This window comes from Nothoprocta perdicaria, unplaced genomic scaffold (genome assembly GCF_003342845.1).
Source record: "Nothoprocta perdicaria isolate Ctin4 unplaced genomic scaffold, notPer1 scaffold_518, whole genome shotgun sequence".
Lineage (NCBI taxonomy): Eukaryota > Metazoa > Chordata > Aves > Tinamiformes > Tinamidae > Nothoprocta > Nothoprocta perdicaria.
Window position 1 is genome coordinate 90857 of NW_020455775.1, and position 10488 is coordinate 101344.

Consider the following 10488-nt stretch of genomic DNA (forward strand, 5'->3'; position numbering starts at 1 on the left):
AAGTAAGGAAAGAAATACATGGTAATAGCTTTACTGTTGCTAATCCTCTTATTTACAAAGGTTATCTAAACTAAATTATTCTCAGGTGTAGAAAGAGGAAAGAGGAATCATTCTCCAGTTACTGAAATTTGATTCTTGGAAGCCAACAAGTTCGACTGTTATAGCATAATGGTAGCATCTACAAAACATTAATGAAGTTGATTTGTTAACAGTGATAGTGTGGTCAGATCCTCAGATTACAAAAGTTAGAATAGCACCATCTAAGTCAGTATCTCTACACAATTTTGAAAGACCCAAGAATCTGACTTTCACTTGTAACATAAGGAAAAAATTATGTCAAAAACTTACATACAAAGAATATGGAGAACATTTGTATATACAAAAAGGAAAAACAACAGCAGTTATACTGAACTGCTAAACTGATAAAAGAATATATCTTTTAACTTTGATTTATGAAGACTTCAGTGCTAAATTTAGAACACATACATAGACATGTACTAATTAAGCTGATCTTTACAAATTGAAATCAGGAAAAAAATACTCTTCATGCATAGTGAGTTTACAAAAGATTTGCTTAGAGGAAGATAAATGCAGGTCAGAGTTTGTGTTTTGGCACTGTGTCAGTCATGCACAGAAACTGAATGGCCTTACTGCACACTGAACAAGATGCTTCTGTTCATATGACAAGAGTGAAGACTCTTGTGTTTAATTCCCAAACAGTTCTAAACTTGTGCATGCGGGAGTTGCTGCCTTCTTTTAAAAAAGTGACCTCTAAGATAAAATCTTTATTTCATTTTCACTGATAAAGAGCAATTCCTTGATTTGCTTGAAAGGCAGCCAAGAATAAGCTTTTTTTCTTGCAAATTGAAAAAAGAAAAATAGAAAATTATATAGAATAAATACTTAATATAAATCTAGCTAGATTTCATTGCAAAAATAAACCTGCAGTGTTCTACCTTTTCACCTATTTTTCCTGAAACACAATTTTTTAAAAAAAATTCTGGAAGATATATCATATTTTTGTACAAACAAAGACTACATACCATTACTGTTCTTTGCATGTGTATGTTGTTGTGGTTATTCTGTTTGGGGATTGCTTTTTGGTCACATGGGGAAAGAGCTGCTTTTGCACCTTTAAGTTTCTAAACACAGCAAACTCATTTCTTCCAAGAATATTTAAAGCCAGCAAAAAAGTTATTCATATATATAGAGATAGATAAAAATCAAAATTATTAAACACAGTAACATATTTACAGCTGATTTTCAGTAGCTTTTCAAATTGCTCAGGATTATGAATTGAAACACCAGTGATGCACAATATTTTATAGCAGCAGCATAAGAAAAGATTGTCCAAACTTAGATAAAGCTATCAGAGAAAAATAGCAGAAGGCTTGCTTTTTCATTACTGTTGGGTAAACATATATTTTTTCCTTCCACATAATGATACCAAATACACGTGATGAAGTTCCATGTAAGATACGTAAATATTTGCAGGTTCTGGGTGCATATGCCACTATCTTTTCCTTTTATTTTCAACTGGCATTTAATATGTCAAAGTTTCAATTCCTTTCATATTTATTATTGTGGTATGTTAGGTGTGGTTGTTGACAATATTCTTTACGTAATGCAGGTACTAACACCTAACCAATGCAGTCTGACCTTGTAAGTACAAGTACAGGTTTGTTTTGTTTTTAAAATAATCCAATTAAACTGAAGGAAAAAGTAAAAAATATAGTTAACAACTATTTTTTTTTCCATAAACCAAAAACAGAACAGAAAGTGACATACACACCTTAAAAATATCTAGAGGAATATTGCAATATTGTAGTAGGCAATCTTCCTCCCAGAGTTCAAATCACACAGAGTTCGTGTTTAATTTGGGGAGAGACGTTGCCTGCAATCTTCCCCATGGCTTCCCACAGTGATCCCTGAGTTTTTTTTTTTTTTTACTAGGATTACTGCTGTGCTTAAGTTCTGACAGTTGACATGTTATTATAAGGCACTTTTATTTACAACGGTTCCAACTTAGAATAGAAATACAGAAATTCAGCCCTAGCCCACTGTAGGTTTGTTTCATGTTTGCTGCTCCAAGACTTCCAGATAGTCAGGCTCAGCATGTAAGTTAGCTTTGAGTTCAAAATACTCATTTTTAGTCTGTTCTAGGAAAACCTTTCTTGGTCTGGAGTACATTAGTGTCTCCATTAACTTCAGCTCCTCATGTGTTCCAGGATAATGCACCTCCATGTCAGGCTGGAGCTGGACAATATTTTTCCTTAGGTACTCTGTGATACCTAGTTGCTGCAGTTCTCTTTCTTTTTCAAGAATGTTTCTGTAAAGGGAGCTGGCATCCTGAAATGACAAAAATTCAGCTGATTGATCAGTAGCCTTATATTTGGCATTTGCACCTGTAAGAGGTGAACTGTTCTCTCTTTCCAGGAGACTTCTGCGGAGATGTCTGGAATCATTGTCTTCCTTGTCATTTCCCTCCTCCTGTTGCTCAGTGTGCTTGGGGCTGAAGGACGGGCTTCGATAGACCTGAACCATGGGAGTAACCATACGCTGCTCATAGAGAGTTGTAGCTGGGCGCTCAGTTGTGTGATGCATTGTCTTATGTCCATACATGCTATACTGAAGATGAACTGGGCTGCTATCTCTCATTTGTTCATCTGCTTGTTTCTTTTTGCATCTTCGCCGACGATGCAGAACAAGAACAACTATTCCAGCTGCACAAAATACAATAGTTATAAAAACAATTAGGAGTCCTAGTATTAGAACAGAAAGGGGAACAGCATCCGTAAGGGAAYGCAGGATGGAGTCTGCAGCAGTGGTTGTTGTAGAGGAAGTTGTCACAACCATAAAACTAGCATGAGTTGGTAGTTCAGGGCTGTTTATTAAGCCTGGACACAAGACATCACTGTTCAAAGATTTCAGTTCTTTTTTTGCCAGATGTCCTGGAGATTTACAAAAAATGTCACCCATCATTGTATTCTTACTCAGCTTTTGTATCCATTTTTGCAGCCCAACTGAATCACAAGTACAATCCCAGGGGTTGTCTTCAAGTTCAATTTGAACCAGCATATCCAATTCGTCCAAGACGTTACTCACAGGTAAATGAGCAAATTGATTTGTTTTCAAATTTAATCTGGCAAGTGGAACGCCTGAAAAGATATGGGGTGGTAAAGTCTGTAAAAGATTGTTGTTTAAGTAGAGAACCTTAAGTTTTGGCATTGCATGAAATGTCCCTGGCAAAACTTCTTTGATGGCATTATATTCAAGATACAAGTATTCAAGGTGCTGAAGACCAAGGAAGAGATTCTGACTTAGTTTTGTAAGATGATTCCCATTGAGATATAATTTCTGCAATCTAGTCAGATTCATAAAGGATCCTTCTTCAAGAATTTCAATACGATTGTTCCCCAGGTGAAGCATTTCCAGGCTCGTGTAGTCTATAAGATCTGACTTCAGTAATGTTTGAATAATATTTCCAGCTAGAATAAGCTTTTTAGGATTTGGAGGTGGAGGTCCTAAGTCAGACAAGCTTTCAATATTTCGCTCCTGGCAGTGCATGAGAACTCCTGAAAGCATATGACTGGTGCAATGACAGGGGAAAGGACAATAGATTCCTGGAAACTGTGTAGTTGGCTTTGAAGAATGAAGCACAAAACTTGGCTCTTTAGTAGGAGCCTTAAGGATGGGAATCACTTTAGTTGATAGAAGACTATCACTAACAGAGGTGGTCACAACCAAAGGCAGTGATCCTGAAGGGTCTTCAAGTTCATTGACAGGATGAGTGGGACAGAGCGATTCTTTTTTCAACCGACTTAAGATGCTGCCTTTGATAACTGGCGGACTGTTGCATACAATATCACCTATTATTGACTGTGGAGGCATGTTTTCTAGCCATATCTTCAGCTGCAGCAAATCACAGTTACAAGCCCATTTATTGTCTTCCAACTGAAGATCTAATATTCTACCAATGTGTTCTAGAAAGCCAACATATGGCAGTGTCTGTAACTGGTTTCCACGAAGATCTAAATGGGTCAATGGCACAAAACGAAATATGTTAGGAGGAAGATATTCAATCGCATTATCATTCAAAATGAGCACTTTGAGCCTGTTTAGCTTGCTAAAGGCACTTGCTTCAATCACTGTGATGAAATTGTTGTCTGCTTGAAGAAACTCCAGATTTTCCAACCCATTAAATGTATCTTCTTTAAGTATTTCTAAAGAATTGTGATTGATATGAAGTTGCTTAAGAAGGCTGAGACCATTAAAAGCCCCAGGCTCAATATCTGCAATATTATTAAATCCAAGATGGAGAGAGATAGCATTTACAAGTTGAGCAAAATCATTCACATGTAACATAGTTAAGCCATTGTTTAACAGATTAAGATGGAAAGGCCGTGATGGTGGGACATTTATTTCTGATATCATCTTGATGCCTCTTTCTTCACAGTTTATAATCATGCTATCATCCTTTTCTTCGCAGGAACACAAATTCTGACAAGAACCTCTGGCTGAAGTAAAAGAAGTCTGTGACTGCAAAAGGTCAGATGCAACCAGAACTAAACATAACATAAAAATCCACAGCTTCATCTTGCCCAGCAGATTCTGGAGGGAAAAAAAAATAAAATAAAATAAAATAAAATAAAATAAAAAAAATAAAAAAAATAAAAAGAACAGGGTCAAAATTTAATTTGAGGAGGGAAACAAAAAGTAATAAACATTTCTAGTAATTGAGCTGTCCCAGCTTCCAAAAGAATATTATATTCTGCAAAACATTTGAATGATTTATTAAGAACAGAAATATATTTAACCTACTGAATCAAGCAACACAATCAAAAGAAGGAGTACTTCAATACTTCATGCTGCTGTGGCAAAGTAGGAATACTTAGGAATATATTAGCTTTATTTGTATACTACATACGTATGCATTTATATGTAAAATATATCAATAGATGAAAGTTATAAATTGCTCTCTTAAGCCATTTATTAAAGGATAACATAATATTTTAGGACATCATTTTCTTATCATCATGTAGCACTGCAAATTTGAATGGTCCTTTGCTAGGCTCAATATAAAGTCCAGCCACCAAGGAGAAATAGTAAGATTTAGTTTGGTTTAATATGTTCCTTCAGGCAGCAGAGAGGGAATCTTTCCTTTGTTTCTGCAGTGTACGGGTCAAAAAGTATTGTCCCTGCTATCCTTATACCCCCAAACTGAAAAGAAAATAGCGATATTAGTGTTTTCCATATATTAAATTTTCCTGTATATGGTGTATTTATATATATTTGTGAATATCTAGTGAAAATGTAAATATTACATACTTCTTTGTACTGGAGTAACATATTTGTATGCAATAAGCTCATAACATTAAAGAAATAGAAAATTTTAATTCCAAGGTGTAGAAAGACAGCACTGGCAGGGCCAGCAAAATCATCCATGCATTAACATAGTCAAGCTGTAACATATTTTCTGTGTACACTGTCACTGTGTACACAGTTAGGTAAGAGGAAGGACAGAATTGGCAATAAAATGACCTATCAGAAGAAACAAGTAAGCCGGTGGCAAACAGGTTTTTGGACAGGAATCTTTAGGATCCTTTCAATTATTATGATCATTAATTATCAGAAGCTTTCCAAACATACATAGAATTAATCTTGCCTGACTAGTTAAATATCTGTCACCACTATCCTCATTATGTTGCGTAACAAGTTAACAACTCTCATGCCATTTGGTCTCAAACTCAGACAGCCTGAGACGGACATCCTAACTGTGCAACTATGAAGTAATAAGCTCAGTTTACTTGTCTCATTCAGATATGCATTTGTATTGGCTTCAGAGTGCTTATCCTAAAGTCTTTATTTGAAGATTCTCTATATTTCTTTTAATCTACCAAAGCTGTCTAATTAGGAAGAACAAAGATGTTTTGTGATAGGTGAAGGGAAATCTCTGTTTATAATCTTTTAGTAAAATAAGTATTTCTTCATTTAGAAACCACAAAAGAAAAAAAAAAATCTTACATTGAAACAGATAACTTAAAACACAAGGACTTTTTAGGTGCACTATTTTCTCTAGGATGGAACAAACCAGGTTTCTTAAGTGATCCATCTAATAAAGGTCACTTGATCTTTCAAAGCAAGCTATTGAAACATGAAGAACAGGATGTCACTGCACAACTGAGCTGTCAAAATATTAATTCCTGAGGGATGAGAATCCTTTATATGAAGAATCTACACAGTTAAATGTAGGAATACTCTTATAACATAGTCATATGTTCTGGTCTTACATCAATACTCATTTTATATACCAGGCAATTCAGTTATTTTTTACTAGTAACACCACTTCTCAAGGCTTCCACCACAAAGGGTTGCAAGGATATATACATGGATGTGTGTTTTACTTGCACACACACTCACACAAACCATCAATTATATGCATAATGAATTGTACTTTTTCCCATTCCTAATAATTGGAAGTAGATACATCAATTTAGAGGCAGTAAGTGCTATTATAGTGCAGGAGAATTTTCTTGTGTCCTACCATAGTTCTTGAACACTGGCTGTCTATACTTAACGAATATAATGGCTTTAATTTTAATTCCCAAACTATAAGACATAATATGCCAAGACATTATTTTTAAATAATGTCATAATAGTCATAATATGCTAGATATTTATTCATGCTTTATATGCAGCAATATCCTTTCCAGTGACTTAAGGTGAAAAATTCAGACTCTTGACACAGATGCCAGCTTCAAATCTACCATACAGCTAATTAGATTTTAATACTCTTTTTCTCTGTTAAAATTCCATCTCAGATCTGCATAAAATTCAAACTGCACTTTAAAAAGGCCTTTAGCAAAATTAAAGGAAAAAAAAATCTGAAAAGCACGTTGCATTCTAGTACATATTGAAAAATCTGTTTATAAAAATGAAAGCCCTCCTCCCAGAGATGAAAGTAAAAACATTTGTAACCAATTGGAAAACATTCCCATTTTAATCATCATCATACTGCTGTGGGCAACATTGTTAAGACTCTCTCTCTTCCTCTCTCTCTCTCTCACACACATGCACGCACATGTACACACATGCCCCTAAAGTGGGCTACAATTGTGAAATGAAAACTACTTTCAAGTAACAGATGCTCAACATTCAACAGAAAGAGTTCATAAATACTAATAAAAAAAAAAAGACTTGATAGGGCTAATCCTATTTCTATTTCATGTGCTGAGTTTTTTTACAGGAAATCCTACATGGTTGCTTAAGTTTGTTACTTTTTATCTGCCTTCATATATAAGTCATTACTAACTGCTTACATTAACTGTAACTATTTACATTAACTGCGTTTTTTTTTGGAGCATGAATTCTAAAAGGCTAAAAAAGTCACAGTCCTTTCCACCACATAAATTTGAACACTTTCAGAAGTAGTCATGTTATGGCAAAGGCATCACATGCTTGAGAAGTGAAAAAAAAAAAAAAATGTTTTCCAAATATTGAAATAGCTTTTTATTGTTTATCACTTTTTCATTCAGCTGCTTAATAAGAAAGAAAGAAAGAAAGAAAGAAAGAAAGAAAGAAANAAGAAAGAAAGAAAGAAAGAAAGAAAGAAAGAAAGAAAATGAAAAAAGAAATCTATGTAAAAAAGAATATTAAAGAATTTCAAAGCCTCTAGCTAGGAAATGGACATTTCTAAACAACGTCAGGATTGCCTGTTAAATCTTGGAGGGAGTCACGGTAAAATGATGTATTTAAGACTATTCTTACACTTCAGAAAATAAAAACAAACGCCCACTCTCCCCCTGCTCCCCCCCCGCCCCACAGTCTTAAATCAGCATTTCCTTAATACACTGTGCAGCTATACTGTTGTCAGATTGAATAAATGAACCTGGCAGACTGTTTGAAACATAGCATAGACTGCCATAACAGAAAAGTTATACAAAGTCATGCAGAAAAAAAAAAAAAAAAAAAAAAAACAGTATTGAGTAATTAATTTCTAGTACTCTGAGCTAATTAACTAACTGTAATCTTTCTTACCTGTACAGCAGTAACACTCCCTGAAGGGATCAGTAATGCACAGTTAGAGCAGCTGCTTGAATGCAATGTAATTTTCCTCTATGAACACACACTTTCTTCCACGTTTCACTTTGCTGCAAGCTCTGGTAAAACTACAATTCCATAAAGTTAAAATCCTTGTTCAAGAGACAAAGTACTGTTCAATTGATAAAAAATCTTCCAAGCAGAGTGCACATTAGACCATCCTGTAAAGCAGTTGTCCTTCTTCCTCAATTAAAATTCACAGCATACTTCACAGCTATGCTGACTTTTCTGTATATAGTTAACTGTTTGCAAGCAATTTGGATGCAGTAAACAAACAAGATGGTCAGCAGAGCTTGACTTGTTCACTCCTGATTTGTTAGATTTTTAAATCCAAGTTGATTCTATGTTCCCTCTGCTCTTTCTAGTCTTTCTTGTTAGCTCAGTTTGTTATTAGTCAGACTGCCAGCGGCTGGGAGGTAGGCGTAAATAAAGAGACTTCTTGGCTTTTGACTCAGCCTTTAAGCCCTTCCCCATCTGAGAGCTTTAATCTGCCAGTGTCATTTAATACAAGATACAGCTCCACCTTGAGACAGATCAGCTCCTCCTCCTCTTGCAATTTGTCCCACCTCCTTTTCCCTTTATTTAACTGAACCTCTGAGAGTAAAATTTGGTTAAATATCCTGTAGATTGCTTAAAATCTGTTAATATCTGCTGCAGCTTTTGCAGTTTGTTCTGTTAGATATATCTTGCATTTAGTTTATATCTGCAAATGCTTGCTTCAAAGCCTGAAAACATTTGAGCTCCAAAACATTCAATACCATAAGAGAAACCTTGTCCTCTGGAAAATATATCTATTACAATGAAATACAGGGTCATTCAAATTTATAAATGAGGAAGTTCAGCTGTCGGTTAAATCCTCTCAATGTGCTTGGGATAGGGAAAAATGTGTTACTGTCGTTTTACGTGTTTTAGTTCTGAAATAAATTAAATCCTAGACTTTTTGTGTTTGTGTTCACATAGTGCCTGCATTCAGGATTTTTTTAAAAATTCCCATCTTGTTCTTTAGGAAGAGAACTGGATTGAATCTAATTGCCTGTTTTACAGATGTTAGCATAGTGTCTTGGTATCTATCCATGTTAGATTATATTTTGTTCTCATGTAATGTTGCTTTGATAAAAAGGGGTTTGGGGGAGGAGGTTGGTTCTTAAAGGCATATATTATGATTAAAGTACTATTTATTTTGCAGTTTATAAGCAAGCAGTTTGTAAATATTGTAGGACTCACACAATTTTTTTTTTTTCTGTCATCTGAGGCACATTTTCTTACTCTCTCCTGCCCTACTTMGGCTGCTTTTATGTGCTGCAAATACTACTTCCTTGTTCATCCCACTGCGAAAAAAAAGAGTAAAGAGCAGACCTGGTGCTGAGACATATAGCATGCCATTTCTGCTCTGCTCTCATTATTATGTCCTTGATTAGAGTAAGGATTGTTTATTGTAGTCTCAGTACCAATCAGTTTCATAACTTGTTTTGCACTGACAGTTCTCCAAGTGGCCTCATTGATCATAAGTACAGTGACTTGTTGCATGTGATGAAGGCCACCAACATTTGTATATAAGCATGCATACTTAAAGATGTATATAAATACAAACTTATGTATACATCCACATACACAAATGCATGTACATTTACATACATATGTACGTATATATATATAGTTGCATGTACATTTACATACATGTGTACATATATATGTTGGGGTTACTATAAATTCTTTAGTGGTTCATTTTATAAAGTTTACATGTGCAGTTTAGCAAAACAGTAAAACCAGATAAATTATTTTGAAGCAAGTAACCTCCATATTTTTCCTATCAGAATAACAATTTGATTTTCACTCGTTTCACCTTTCACCACATCACTTATTTGATTGTACATTGCTACTTTTAATGAACCTTGCAAATCTTGATTGCAGAAGTTTTACCATTGAGGCTCAAAGATTCTCAGCTATCTGCAACAAGTCAAATAAATCATTTTCTTTATTCATTTACAATTTTTGAATTGTAGATCAGGTTCTTCCTGATTTTTACTGAACATTTTACATGTACTTACAGATATTTTGTGGTTAATTAGAATAAGATAGGGAAGTATCTGTGTACACATACATTCACATCCAAAATGAAAACAGTTTTGCTCTTTACTTTTCAATTAACATCCACAAGAATAAAAATTGATGATAAAAATGTTTCCAGAAATGAACTATTTAAAATAGGAGAGTATTTCTAGGCATATATCATTAAAATGTAGTGAGAGTGGTTATAGATAATATATGCCATTCCACAGACTGCAAATTTACCAGGTTTATACTAGTATGGCTATTGGCTCCTTTTCTGCAAACAACGTTAAGAATTATTAAGTAGGTTATTACAAACAACTTGAATCCACAAAAACA

At 34.5% G+C, this 10488-nt stretch overlaps 1 protein-coding gene across 1 annotated transcript; it reads right to left on the minus strand.

The window, feature by feature from the left end:
* Window positions 1–1777: 1777 nt before the first annotated feature.
* On the minus strand, window positions 1778–8539 carry SLITRK6 (SLIT and NTRK like family member 6). Its single transcript, XM_026048161.1, has 2 exons — window positions 8038–8539; window positions 1778–4611 (listed from the first exon to the last, which is right to left on the minus strand). The coding sequence occupies exon 2, from the start codon at window positions 4594–4596 to the stop codon at window positions 2074–2076; it is 2523 nt and encodes an 840-aa protein (XP_025903946.1). The 5' UTR covers window positions 4597–4611; window positions 8038–8539; the 3' UTR covers window positions 1778–2073.
* Between the last annotated feature and the right edge of the window lie 1949 nt (window positions 8540–10488).